Genomic DNA, 15163 nt, shown 5'->3' with positions numbered 1-15163 from the left:
GAATGTATCCGGTGTAATCCATCTGTTATCTATTATCTTCTACAGCGGTTTGATTCATTACAAAGTGTAAAGCACAGAATTATAGCACCTTTCGTTAGACCACATCTTTCACTATGCATGAGAACATTAAAGTGTATAAACTGTCTTTGTATCCTTAGAATTAAATGAGAATACATTTCCTGGGAGGGTTAACCACATCACGTAAACCTCAACAAAAGTCAGCTGCTCGTGATATTGGACATATATCAAAAGTACTAGCATTCACTGTGTGGATCCTTTAGACTGCGGTGGCAAATATTAAGAAATACAACTGATAGACCAGTGCTTTGTTCCTGTGGCTGTACGACATTACATTTGGAAAATCAATGATGTTCATTGGAAGCATGTTGTAGAAGATGTGGAAAACGCTTTAGTTTATTAATGGTGTAAATTTCCCTGCTGTTTTTGCAGTATGTAAACAGCATGGGGCATTGTCACAGGCAGGAAGAATGGTCAGAAGTGACATGGGCTGGCACTCTCGGGATGAGGTTGGCATGAAGGATTTAGCACCCGGTTCCAGTGCCACCTGCCTCCAGTTGCTACAACTGATACCTGGTACAGACACTCTGGAGCCAATCGCTCCATTTCCTCTTAAGAGGTCAGAAACGGAAAAGCTCTGTTCCCTTCGCATGTGCCTGACTGCCCTGCGCTGCTGCCTTGTTCCCACTGCTTGTCCCGGAGGGTCCCGCAAAGTTTCTCACAGGGATTCATGAAACGTGCAGTGAAGTTACCGGAGAGTCAAGTGAGCAAGTCAAACACTGCGTGTTGCTTACCTGGTTATTTCCACCCTGATGTGTGCGTGCTGCGCTGTCTTTTTACAGGCTGAAGCCCAGGCTCCCTACACTCCAAACGGAGCACGTCCATTTTATTTGTGATTTTTGCCAATCCAAGGCAGGAAACCCCAGTGTAAATTCCTCTCCTCCACACCAGCCAGTGCAAATCTTTTGGAAATGCTATAACAGCAGCAGAATCATCGTGTGGAATTTTTTTCCCCTAGATAGCCTGACAGGATGAGAGTTCTGCAGCTACTGGGTTGCTGCTTCCTGAATAGGGTGGAGATAAATCTACACGGCTCCTGTTAATGTGGCTAGCGTTTGGAGGTGATAAAATGAAAGAGCAGCCTACTGCACACTGTCAGAACAAGGAGCTACTCAGGTCCACAGCAGTGAGTGGTGAACACTTGCCACTTCTCCATAGAAGGGAGTAGAGATATATATATATATATATTCATCTTTGAAACCATGATATTTATAGTAATTTTTGTGTCACAAATAGCTCCATGATTATTTTCAGGAACTAAGATTCCCAAGAAGCTTTCAGCAATAAAGATAACCCATCCGTGCAGATGCTGCTGTCATCCTCATGCTGTGAACCTGATGATATCCAGCTACTGTTAATTCCTCCCACTGAAATGCTGAGTTGGGAGAAACCGATGATTAAAAGAGGCTGTTTTAAGTTAATAACATGTCCCCAACAGAAAACAAACATTGGTGGGAGGAGGGACCTAAGGGCCCCACCTACTGCTGGCTATCTGATGTGTGCACCCACTCCGCACCTTTACCGAGCACTGCTTTGAAAGGATGATGCTTTTTTTGATGTGATCTTGTTGCCAGTAAACTGGAATCCACGTGTTCAATGGCTGGTGCTCTGATGAAATGATTTGACTCCCAATAATTACTGTAACGCAGTAACATTGAAACAGGTTTCCCCTGCTCGAGGTCGATTCAGTTGGGAGAAAATGCCTCCAGCTGTTTGAACTTGTGGAATGGATTATTTTTTAAACTGCCCAAAGCTAAAGGGGCCACTGAAAGACGGGGGGCAGAGGTCATTTGGAGATGTTGGATGTCCCTCAGAAGTACTAGAGTGATTAAAAAGAACGTGTCAGCCCTGGTGACCAGAGTTGAAGGTTTCAGTGCTGTCTGGTAGGATGGCCATGGCTGGAAATATTCCAGAATTTCCACCCGGGAGCTCCTGACTGAACCCTAGCCAAGGCCAACTCTGCCCTCTGCTGATTTATGTGTACACACCCTTAGAACAGGGGTCACTGGGTATTGACCGTCACCAGAGGTGGAGAGACAACTGTGGACCCACACAGTTATCCTTAGTGAGATCAGCTAAAATCGGCACGGACCAGAGATCTAATCCCGTGAAAGACTCGACGCAGAAAATCCCTCGCTTCAATCATTCACGAAGTTCGGGGGCAACCCTAAATGAGGCCACAGGGCTCCGCGCTCTCAGTGATGAACCCACTGAACCCAGACAATTTTCCATCCATACAGATTGTTAGCATAATTTTGCCACGTGTCCACCTGTAATAGTCAATAGCCAGGCCAGACCCTGACAATAACAATCTTAACTGGCCTCTGCTGGGCCCACAAGGGATAAACAGGTATTCCCCAGCTTAAATGATGGGAAATACACTGGGTGATAGGTTTGCTTCATTTATATATTGTAACAGCATGGCTACCCACATGGGTCCCCCAGCGGCATAGCTAATGGGTGGGAAAATCAGCGAGGACAAAATCGAGCAAATCCCTGAAAATTCTCTACCTCTGCCTATCCTGAAGAAGGAAGCTGGAAATTCCAGACTTCCAGATGTAGGAAGCAAATTCTACATAATGGATTGAATTTTACACTTTGTTGGTACAAGTTTAATTTTGGGCATGAATCCTAGTGCCAGTGCTCCTGACCTAACTCCAAGTGCTGACTTATAATTTTCATCAACTACGCCTATGGTCACCTGTTGCTCCTACAGTAAGGGCAAATATCCGTCCATCTTAGCATTTGGACTCAGTGGGGGGTCATTTTGACTGTGCAATAGACGAAAATGGGCGATGGAAAGTCGGTAACCTGCTCTGCATTCCTCCTAATTTTTATTTCCATTGAAGGTGGACAGGTGTAGGACAGGCGGCCATTTCACTATCGTTCATTTTACACCAACACACACAAAGTCAAGGTGTCCCCCACTCTCTCTGGGTGATGATGCTAGCATGATGATGTTAACACAACACCCATTGAAATGCAGCTTGGAAAATCAAAGCCTGCAAACTACTCGTGGCGATAATTGCACAAGTGCTTAATGTTATTTTAATAGCAGTGTGAACCCAGTTAAAATCAACAGATTAATGCTTCCACTAAAGTGGCAAAATGAAATTGATAATGAATGCATTAAGTTATTGTGCACTGACCTGACATCAAATTCCAGCTTCAAATCGCTGCAAAAACTCTAAACCATTTATTTCCAACTGCTTGCTATTTCCCATAGAATTGAACAGCCTAACTGGGAACAAAGAAATGGGTGTAAGCCATTCAGCCCCTCGAGTTGGTTCTGCGTTAGATTGTGTTAGATTATGGCTGATCTGTACTGAAGTAATTGCAGGTTATGTCAAGCAGACCTCGACCAGTGGCACTGCAGGAATTTAGCAGCACTGAATGGAAGTAGCAAACATGGAACCGACGCAGCACAATCTCCTGTCATAACTTGGACTTTAATATAATGTTACTTTGCAAAGGTGGACTGTTTGAGTCCACTCAATGTACTGCTGATCAGGCTTCCCCCTGTTCCAATACAGCTACATTGTCAAATGGTATTGCATGGATGTCAGCTCTCACAGATTACAAGCTACACGAACTGAAACTATGTTAAAGAAAGAGCCTTGCTTTTATAATGCACCTTTCAGAATCTAAGGATGTGCCAAAATGCTTTACACCCAATGATGTACCCCCGAAATGCAACTAATGTTGCAACGTAGAACCCCGGTAGCTAATCTGCACAGCAAGGTCCCACAATCAACAATGTGACAATGACCAGATAATGTATGGAGCTCAGAGTCCCTTTGAGAACCTATTGAATAACATGTTGAAATGTAACGTTCGTGTAAGCTTCTAACAATGCTGAATATGACCTCAATCGAGGACACAAATCTAGTGCTGAGCTACAAAGCGATGGGGTATTTATCACTTTGTGCCTACATGTTACAAGTGGCAGCTTGGTTTGGTGGTAGTATTTATGTCTTTTAAGTCAGAAGGTTCTAGGTTCACAGCCCCAGTCCATGAGGTGAACATGCACTGTACACTGACACTTCACTGCAACACCGAGAGAGTATTGTGTTAACAGGCAATTGTTAGGGCCCCATCTTCTCCTTCAGGTGGACTTGGATTGTGTTTAATGTGCAGTAAATGCTGGCCAAGCCAGCGGCACCCACATCCCATGAATGAATATTTTTTTTTAAAAAAACAGCAGGGAGTGCTCCGGGTGTCTAGGTTAATATTCAATTTTCAACCATTAGGGCCAACAGTTTGTGATCAATGATCACATTTGGTTTGTCGGAGCTTGTTGTGTGCAAACTGCATGTTATATTTGCCTACAAAGCAAACCATGAGTGCATTTCAAAAGAAGCCCATCAGCTGTGAAGTCCCATCCTAAGAACACCATCTGGTTGAGGTGATGGGACTCCACCAACTATTAGGGTCCTGAGTAGTACATGCTGAGGTATGGTGCATTTACATGCTTGCTGCACACAGGCAGTGCAGCAGAAAGGACCCGGTGCGGTAAGACGACGCCTGCTTTATAATAACAGGCCCAGTGCCTGGGAGCTGAAGCTAGTGCAGTAACACCCAACCTTTTATCTTTGACATGTTATTCTGATTCAAACCATTGACAGGTTTGGATTTTTTTTTTCTTTGGAACAAGCAAGCGACTGTAAATTTGTGCAAATCATTTCAAGCAGGAATGTTTGAATTTTTTTCTGTGGACTGGTTACTGAAAAACAACAGTCGAAGGATAATTGAAATCCCAGTGTCAGGGATTACCTTATGCATGATCATGTGTGTTTTTTACATTTGATCTGCTTGTTTTCCCCCCATTGCCTCAAGAAGAGCTGGCCTGGAATATTTTTGTTTTTAAAAACCTGCACATTGCTCTCGAATTCTGTGCTCAGGCAGCGAATTTAGAAACAAGGTTATTCTCAGCGGCAGTGGTCACACTTGGCTGTATTTCAGTGGTAATGTAATTAGTCTTTTAGTCTCTGCACTTGAAAAATGAACCTTTTAATAAAAAGGCAATTTCCTGACTGCAACTAATAAACTTGAACTTTTGGACTTTCCAGGTTGCTAGGATACTTAATGTCTCTGAAGAAATGAAGCAGCAGATGGGAGTGAGCTCAGGTCTGGAGCTTATTACACTTCCTCATGGGCACCAACTGCGTTCAGATCTAACTGAAAGGTAAACAGTACCACTGCACTGTTTAAATGGGATGTTGTAACAGCAGACTAGATTGAAAAGCTACAGCACAGTGCGGAGGGGAGGAACGGGGAGGATTAGTCCAGCAAAAGCTAATTAAAATGCCTCCCTTTCTTCCCCCTCAATGGCTCAGTTGCTGAGTAGGCTGCTGGTTGTGGAATTGAGTCCCTGATGAAGGGAGCAGCTTCCATCACTGTTCGGTGCAGAATTACCTGAGCTTAGTCACCAAGGCAGCAGGGGGGAGTGTGTGTGTGACATCCGGCCTCAATGCTAGTAGGGTTGGCAGGGGAAAGGGGGTGGTGGGGGTCGAAGGTGAAGTCAGCCAGGATTCCTGCTTCTCAGCACCACCTGCCAGAAAGTTTGATTACAACAGCGTGGAAGGAGAGATTCAACTTTCAGGAATCGTTTTGGTACTCGGTTGGAAGGTAGTAGGCAGAGAGTATGGGTAAAGTGAATTTTGGGGTATGATAGTGTAGTGGTTGTATTATTGGACGAGTAACTGTTCTAATATAGGAGAATGGGAGAAAATGATGCTTCCGTTGTGCTGAGCCTTGGCCAGACCCCACCTGGAAGTCGATGGGCTTTTGGCCGATGAACTTCCGAGTGCAGATACGGTGATGATATACCAAAGTGATTCCACGGCTAAGAAGCTGGAATTATGAGGACAAACTGCACAAACATTGTTTGTATTCCTTTTAGAAGGGTTGAGGGGTCATCTAATCAAGGCCTTCAAAATGAGGGATTTGAAGGTTACAGAAAAACTATTTACTCTGGTGGCAGCTGGTGGAATTTAAATTCAATTAATAAATCTGGAATTGAAATCTAGTCTCAGTAATGGTGACCATGGGCAAACTATCAATTGTCATAAAAACCCATCTGGTTCACTAATGTCTTTAAGGAAGGAAATCTGCCATCCCATGAAAGAAGATAGGGGTCCTTAGCACTTCCCTTGAACATATCAGTTTTGTTAGTTCTCCTTTGTTATCTGGTAGTCTTATGGTGCTTGCTGTTTTGGGGGAAGTCCTGGCAAAGGCAGGTGCAACATTCCATCAGAATGTGGTCTAGGCATGTTCATTATCCATAATCCACCTTTCAGAAGCTTCCAGAAACTTGGTTAGCTTGCGGTTCCAAAAGTCAGGTGACCTGTTGCAGCCATCTTAAAGACCAGCAGTGTCCTCTTTCAAAACAGGCACCCAAGTTTTTAAAAATGTGTAATGTCCTCATGTCTGCTTGGCGTGGCAGTATTTAATTAGCTGTAAATGTTTGGGATGCTTTGAGGTCATGAATAGCACCGTATGAATGCAAGTCTTTCAAATATTTCCTTCACCAGCAGGATGATCCAATTTAGGAGCCTGTTATGATTAAATCATTTTTAAAAACTAAGTTGAGTCATTTTGCCTTATTTTATCTTAAGATGTTTGAACTCAAACCTACCTAATGATTTAGAATTGGCATACTTTTCGTGGGCCAGACCAGTAAAACCGCTTTCATTTTCTCAGGCATGATACCCTGGCTATTGGGATTGCAGTGGATGTCTTGGGTTGCACAGGAAGTGTTGAAGAGAGAGCTGCAGTGTTAAGTAAGATCATCCAACTGGCACTGGAACTGAAATATTCCATGGGAGATCTGTACGCTTTCTCTGCTGTCATGAAAGCGTTAGACATGCCTCAGGTATTTCCTTTCTCATTGGTACCTTTAAGTTAAGCAGCAAACTGCCCTGTTGAAGTTAATCCCGTTATCACTGAATATATTCAGCACTTAGATGATCGAACATTTTATCAGCTCTGAAGTGAATCAACGAAGTGGATAGGTGTTAAATAGAATTAAAATTTGAGCAGTCACGACTCCAAGTGCCAATGGGCCTTCTCTGTCAAGGGAGAGAGGACAGGCCCAAAGCAACAGCACAAGAGAGAGGATGACCCTCAGGCTGTTTAGGCCACAGAGAATAATGTTTAAAATCTATATCTTCACCCCCTGGGCCATGGGCCTAAGGGACTTGACCGCATTTTCAGTGCAAGCTCAAGGATCTTTCCTGGGGCCACCTTATGCTTCATACCAGCTCTTGGCCTTGAGGGCCTCATAAGGTATGTTGGGGGTGGAATTCCACAAACGCTGCCAGGCACACGCTCTGTGTTGAGGGGCAGGTGATTGATTTTCCCTCATCCCCTTGGACTGCACCTTCCCCACCAAAATTCTGCTGGCCTGTGAAAAAGAGGCAGAACCTCTGGAGAATCAAGTTCCAGCCCAAGTTCCAGCTCCCATCAGGTGATTCTCCTTGAACTGTGCCCCGGATCCGATCTGAACTTCCCTGGATTCCACGAGATATGCTATGTACAGGCCAATAGTAGACAAAGGCAAAGTAATAGAGATTGGACACAATGAATACTATTGAAGTTCTCCACCAGTCACCAGTCCAGCAAGTCTTTCCAATCAATACCTGAGCGATACAATGAAGTAAGACCCCCAGATTTGATTGTGTTTTAGCTGATTGCAGTCCATTTACAGAAATTCCTCAAGTGGCTTCCACACTCCTGCGTAAGGGAGAGGAAATTCTTCCTGGGCCGAGAGGTGGTGACTGCTGAGGGTAGGTTCCCATTCCACATTGCTATCTGAGCTGCCAGAAACTGTGCATCTAACCCCGCTGCCCCACTTTGTGCCTGCCACAGCAGCTGGTACATATCGAACGGTCAATGGGAAAAGACACTGGAAAGCCAATGGCAGCCATGAGCCTGAACTGAGGGCTCACTGCGGAGTGGGGGCGTCAGATGTGTAATTTTTTGATCAGGTTGAAGAGCAGTTGCAGACAGTGTCAGTGGCACCTGTTCATTAAGCACAAATGTCATCTTTTGTACTTGCATAGATCACACGGTTAGAAGAAACTTGGACTGTACTACGGCGTACACACACGCAAAGTGCCATTGTTTATGAGAAGACCCTTAAACCATGCATCAAAGCTTTAAACGAGGGAAGAGGTAAGAGGTTAAGATAGTTCACCCAGGAAGCAGCAGATCATTTATTCTGAAAGGGAATGCACTACAGGTGGATTTAGTTCACAATGCTGTCTTAAGTCTTGGCTTAATTCTTGTCAGCTCAGTTGGTAGCACACTCAATTCTGAGTCACCAAGTTGTGAGTTCAAGTCCCGCTTGAGCACCACAATCTAGATTGACACTCCACTGCAGTACTGAGGGAGTGCTGCATTGTCAGAAGTGCCACCATTTGGATGAGATGTTAAACAAGGTCCCATCTACCCTTCAGGTGGATGTAAAAGATCCCTTGGCAGTAGTTCAGACAAGAGCAGGGGACTTCTGCTTGATGTCCTGGCCAATATTTATCCCTCAATCAACATCACAAAAAGACGGATTACCTGGTCATTATCACGTTGCTGTTTATGGGAGCTTGCTGTGCACAAATTAGTTGCAACACTTCTACCACAGTGATGACACTTCAAAAGTAATTCATTGTCTGTAAACTGCTTTGGGATGTCCGAAGGTCATGAAAAATGCTATATAGAATCTGACCCAAAGCCTTTCCACCATCTACAAGTGAGGAGTGTGATGGAATGCTCTCCAGTTGCCTGGATGAGTGCTTGTTCAGCAACACTCAAGAAACTTGACGCTAACCAAAACAAAGCAGTCCACTCGATCGGCACCCCATCCACATCTAAATGTTCACCTTCCACCACCGGTGCACAGTGGAAGCAGTGTGTGCCATCTACAAGATGCACTGCAGCAACTCACCAAGACTCCTTCAACAGCTAAACCTAACCCATGACCTCTGCCATCTCGAAGAACAAGAGCAGCAGGCACATGGCAACACTGCCACCTGCAGGTTCCCCCCAAGTCACTCACCATCCTGAATTGGAAATACATCACATTCCTTCACTCTCGCTGGGTCAAAATCCTAGAACTCTCTTCCTATCACCACTGTGGGTTTACCGACACCACATTGACTGCAGCGGTTCAAGAAGGCAGCTCACCGCCACCTTCTCAAGGGCAATTAGAGATTGTAATAAATGCCAGTGCTGCTCAAATCCAATGAACAAATTTTTTAAAATCTATAAATGTAAGTATTTCTTTCATCAAAGTTTCACACCTGAATTAATCCTCTTGATGAAATCTCTCAGGGCAGAGGCAGGGTTATCCCTTCACAATAAATAGACTCCTTAGAAGGGCACATAGAGACCAGGGAAGTCCCTGGATTCCACCAAAATAGATGGAACTGAGACAGGGCGACAGTCAGACTGGTACAATTAGCTTCAGCTTTCCTTGGCTAAGGAAGAGTGGAAAAATGTCAGCTGGCATTCCCATCCCTAACTGGTGTTGGAAGGGGTGTATGCGTGGCATTGGGTGTGTGCAGGATCAGCCTCTGCTGATTGAATAGCTGTCTGACTCTTCGCTGCTTAGGTTCTCAAGTGAAGAATAAGCACTTGAGTGAGTTAGAGTATTGTGTGCAGTTCTGGAATCCGCATTATAGGAAGGATGTGATTGCACTAGAAAGAGTGCCGAGGAGATTTATCAGGATGTTGCCTGGGCTGGAGAGTTTTAGTTATGAGGAGAGATTGGATAGACTGGGGTTATTTTCCCTGGAGCAGAGGAGATTGAGGGGGGACATGATTGAAGTGAAGGATAGACAGGAAGGAACTTTTCCCCTTGATGGAGGGATCAATAACCATGGGGCATAGATTTAAGATAAGGGGCAGGAGGTTTAAAGGGGATGTGAGGGAGAATTTTTTCACTCAGAGGGTGGTGGGAATCTGGAACTCACTGCCTGAAAGGGTGGTAGAGGCAGAAACCCTCATAACATTTAAGAAGTATTTGGATGTGCACTTGCGATGCCATGGCATACAAGGCTATGGGCCTAGTGCTGGAAAATGGGATTAGAATAGTTAGGTACTTGTTTGACCGGTGCAGACTTGATGGGCCGAAGGGCTTTTTCTGTGCTGTAGACCTCTATGACTCTATGAGCTATCGGAGTTACCCAACACTCTCAGAACTTCAACAATAATCAGTGTCCTTGGAGAAGATGGAAGGGGAGGTGGAGATATTTAAATTATTTATTATTAAAATTAATTTGAAAAATTGCATAATCACAGTAAGAATGAAATGGAATTCTAATTATCATTGCTTGAAGATAGCTGAGAGCATGTTATTTTACACGTTGTTATCTGCCAGGTTGATGTTTTATTCTTTTGTTTATTCTGATAGAGGAGGTCCCCCTCAGTAAGACGACAATTCCCCACCTCATGCCTCTCATTATGCTGATGGAGCGGGAGTTTGTTACCTTTGAAGCCACTGAGTTGTGGGAAAGCATTGACCAGGGTTGTGAAATAATGTTCAAACATCTGGAAAATGCACGCTGCTTCACGTACAATGCTGCTGTGTACAAAACTAACACAAAACGGATTCTTGCAGGTGAGGATATTGTGCATTAAATGGAGAAAAGTATTCAGTCAGCTGGTTTGAGTAAAATAGGAGAATTCTGACATGGCGCCGATGAAGCTGAATGTCCACATCTCACACTCGTAACAATATTAGTTTAACTGTATGCTGCACAAAGGCCATTAAGTTCTAGAATTGCTATGTTTGGAACGGCTGCTATGAAGCAAAGGTCAGCATCATGTTTTCTTAAATAACCAGTTTGAACCAGTTCTACAGTCATAGTGTGCAAAACTGCATGTTATATGAGAAACTTTACTCAGATGTAAAGGAGTTACCAAGCAGTTGCTGAATGGGTTGTTGATAAGCAACATCACTGCATCTGAGAGCTTAGACTCCTTTGCCAATACTGTAGTTTCTCCTGCAAGTCCATTCTAGTCAACGCTGGAAGTAGGTGATGCCATTTGTGAACCAGGACTGTGTGGGCATGGTGGCATAATGGTAATGTTAGTGGATTTGTAATCCAGAGGCTGGGCTATTGCTTTGGGAACACAAGTTCAAATCCTGCCACTGGTGGGATTTAATTAATAAAAATTTAAAGGCTAGTCTCAGTAATGATGACCATGAATTGCCATTAAAAACCCACCTGGTTCACTAATGCCCTTTAGCGTAGGAAATCTGCCATCCCCCTACCTGCTCTGACCTACATGTGCCTCCAGGCCCACACAATGTGGTTGATTCTTAACTACCCTCTGAAATGGCCGAATGAGCCACTGAATTGTATCAAACCGCTACAGAAAAGTCAAAAAGGAATCATTGAGTGCACCTACACCACATGGACTGTAGCAGTTCAAAAAGGTGGCTCACCACCACTTTCTCAAGGGCAATTACGGATGGGCAATAAATGCTGGCTTGCCTGAGATACTCCTATTCCATGAAAGAATTTTAAAACAGCAGGAACATGGGACCAGATTTTGCTGAAAGATTACAGGGTGTGAATGACACATGACATTATTAATGCAGAAGTCCAGCAACTTGTGGCAAGGAAGCGAATTGCGAATCACCTCAAGTTGCTGGCCAATTCGTGCTGCTCCGTCATTAGCCTCACGAAAATGACATCTTGAACTGAATCTGCGTGGGGAGTTTCATGAATTGCTGTATTTGCTTATTGCACAATTAACAACTGCCAGTTAACCCCTCTGGTCCTGAAAGTAAACAACTATAAATATGGAGTCTCATTCCTTCAATGCGATCTTTCTTTCCTCTCTTTTTCTCATTCTGCACCTGATTTGACTATTTCAAACTCCTCCTCAGCCCTTCATCTGTTTATTTCTCAATCCTTTAATCTCATTGGCTAAGGAGATACATTGTCTGTCCCTTTGTTCACCAAAGGCCAAATTGCCCTGATTCCCTCACTGTTCAATTATTAACTCACACTTAGAGCAGCTTTGGGGGCAAAAAAGTTTAAAGCTCAAATGTGCATGAACAAGTCTAACTAATGGAGGACACCATGAGATGTCCCACTCCAGCAAAACCTGGGCCACTTTAACACTGTTTCTTGATGAGGAAGGTCAACAATGCCGAAGTACCATTGGGAGAGGGGAATATTGAGCCATTCCAGCTTGTCCTTCCACAGAAATCTTTTGACTCCTTTACATCAGCCGACTGTATCTTGAATAGCTCCAGGATTGTTACCCCTACTGTTCTATCTGATATTGACTTTAGGGAACTGTGCGTTTCTGAGCTTTCTTATTCCTTTGCTCTTAGGTTTCGAGTCAGACGAAGAACTGCTCGAGACATTTCAGACCGAGTTTGCAATGAGGCTGCTGTGGGGAAGCAAAGGAGCGCAAGTTAACCAAAGTGAGCGATATGAAAAGTTCATGATGATTTTGACAGCTCTGTCACGGAAACTGGAACCACCACCTTGGCATCCAGACCACTAGAGATCACTGGAAATACAACCCAGAAGACAGTCTGTTTTCAAAGCACACTTCATTATATATTCAACCATAATCAAGAAACAGTCCCATGTCTACATATCCGTGTTTTAGCTACTCGCTGCCTAGCACTGGATCTCAGTCGCTTCTGCTTGCACAAGTTTAAACATTCCAGGTGAATTCTTAAATGTAACTAATGGCAGTGTAGAGTTTGGAAACACTCATGGAATGTTGCTGTCTTCTGATTAATAATCCTTTGAATTATGGTTGTGATGGTTTATTATTGCGTGGTGTCATTTAGCTTAGGTATTAAGGACACTTGGAGGAGACTATTTGGAGCGACCATGTAGCTGTTCCAGGCAGTGGACCAGGTCCTGCCTGTGGTTGAAAGTTTCTAGCTTGCATCGGGTAAATGGTCAGGTGATGTTTGTTTAAATGTTGGTCATTGTAAATATCAAATAAGAAGGCAATCTCTTTTGCCTGAAGGTTTCAGCCATTTAATATATTTTCTTACTGTAATGTCAAACAAGAATGTGTAAATAGAGTTCTGTAAAAACAAAGACAATTACATATGATATTTTATGCAGTACTGCAGAATTACAGTGCAGAAAGTGTATTAACGTGATCCAGTAAAATTGCACCATTTCTTTACAAGGACCGACTGTCGATGCTTGTTTTTTTTTCTCATGTCTAGTTGATCTCTCATGGCATTGCACATGGGTAGTGGAGTGTTAGAGGGCGGAGTGCTAATTGAACCAGAGCATGTTGGCAATTCAGTCCCTATCTTAAAGTTGTACAGCCTGTCCTTTATTTTTACATTTCCATATACAAATTGTCCATGAAAACTTATGATGTAATTATACAGCAAACTGTTGTATGTCACAAGAGAATCATGGTTGAGAAAGACCATTTGACGCATCTTAATTCATCTACCCAATGAGATCCTAGCATCCCCACCCCCATTGTGGTATCTGATTGTTTCTTCAGCGGGTCAGGGGGGGTAACACAGATTGGGGTAGGCTGTTGGCACGATTCTAAGGTGCTACCACCACCCAATCAATCTCACCAAGAATCAATGGCTTCAAAAGGGAGAGAACTGGGGAGAGTGTGTGGTTACCAGCCACAGAAAGGGAGTGATTTCAAGACTTATGGGGTTCATAATATCGGATTTAAAATGAAACAGCACTATCAGATTACACCCTTTACTATCCCAGAGTCTCAATAGCATTTTACATAGTAAATCAATACAAAAACTGTTACTTGTCCACGTGTTATCTGTTTCACACAGGCCGATCTGAACAGGAATTTGAGCTGGTGTAATAAAACCCACTGCATTCAGTGTGAAATGGGGCTCTGAGATATTGCAGAGACATTAGTGCTTTTAAAATAAGTGGGTTAGTACCTCTGCTAAAATAGAAAGCTAAAGAATTTCAGTTAAAACAATCAAGCATTCAGCTACTTTATCTCAGTGACTTGGTTCTTTTTTGTGATAGGTTCCATTGTCATTTTTCATGCATTGAACTCCAGCAGCCGATTTTATAAAACTGAAAATCATTATTAGTTTCAAATCTTATCTCAGTGACTTGGACGGAGAAGCGTTTACCCACAGACAGTGTTGCAAGTCGTCGGCTGCAGTCCAAGCAGATCCACTGACCTTGTGCTGAGTAAGATGGCAGAATTATTGTTGCTTTCATTTTGAGCTCTGTTACACGGGCATCGGCAGAACTTGCCGCTTCATTTATTTGTGACAATTTTAACAGGTGCGCCAAAATAAAGGGGAAGAGTGCTCAGTGTTGGAAAATTAATCTGATTTTACAAAACATTCCTAAGGATTTTTCAGTTCAGCGGGCGCAGTCAGCGGGTCTGAGATCGGCCAGGGAACTGACCGCTGGCTGCGATTGGCTCCCGACTGCGAGTTCACGCTTGGCTGGTCAGTTAACAGCCAGCCAGCGTGAAGCATGCGCTGAAAGGCTCAGCGCTGCCGGGGTGGGGCAGCGCAGGCGTGGGAGAGTGCTCACAGAAAGCTCCCTAGAGGCAGAGAACAACCTAAAATAAAGGTCACAGAAACCGGAAAAGTGCGTCCAAGCTTCATAATCAGTCACCTGAAAATGTAATGAAAATGCTGTCCACAGAAGTTTATTTTTATTTTAATTTATCACGGAAACCTCATCCTGCCCGTGGATGAGGTTTCCTGAAAAGTGCAAAGGTCACCTGGCCGATTTGCCCGCCTGCCAACCTTTACGCTGGACGGGCAACGAAAAATCTCTGTTAATTGCGCTGTTAATGGGCTTAATTGCCCTCTTAGTTGTTGGCAGGCACGCTTCCAAGTTGAGCACACGCCCACCGACCAAAATATCGCACGAGTGACCGATTACGTTGGGGCACTTGCCTGATGTCATCATGTGCTATTGCACACTCGAGTGGGTCGGGGGCATGCCTGCCCGCTTGTGAAAAGCTCTGCCCAATGTGTTTTCATGAGAGAAATAAATATTAAAAAATATAACCATCCTGATTGCTCAAAGGTTACATTTCTGTCTTGATGCCTAAGAGACCAGGAAGATTTCCAATT

The 15163-nt window shown here is 43.9% G+C and overlaps 1 protein-coding gene across 4 annotated transcripts in view; it reads left to right on the top strand.

The window, feature by feature from the left end:
* The window catches only part of bcar3 (BCAR3 adaptor protein, NSP family member), a 164100-nt gene extending 150849 nt beyond the window's left edge, over positions 1-13251 (top strand). For all 4 annotated transcript variants that reach the window (XM_078560802.1, XM_078560803.1, XM_078560804.1 and 1 more), the window contains 5 exons: positions 5148-5263; positions 6781-6952; positions 8142-8253; positions 10487-10693; positions 12425-13251. In XM_078560802.1, the coding sequence (XP_078416928.1) occupies positions 5148-5263; positions 6781-6952; positions 8142-8253; positions 10487-10693; positions 12425-12600 (783 nt within the window). In that variant the 3' untranslated portion in view covers positions 12601-13251. The remainder of the gene's footprint in view (positions 1-5147; positions 5264-6780; positions 6953-8141; positions 8254-10486; positions 10694-12424) is intronic.
* The last annotated feature ends 1912 nt before the right edge of the window (positions 13252-15163 follow it).

Source organism: Cetorhinus maximus, chromosome 17 (genome assembly GCF_964194155.1).
Source record: "Cetorhinus maximus chromosome 17, sCetMax3.hap1.1, whole genome shotgun sequence".
Taxonomy (NCBI): domain Eukaryota; kingdom Metazoa; phylum Chordata; class Chondrichthyes; order Lamniformes; family Cetorhinidae; genus Cetorhinus; species Cetorhinus maximus.
This window is presented reverse-complemented; position numbering and strand designations above follow the sequence as displayed.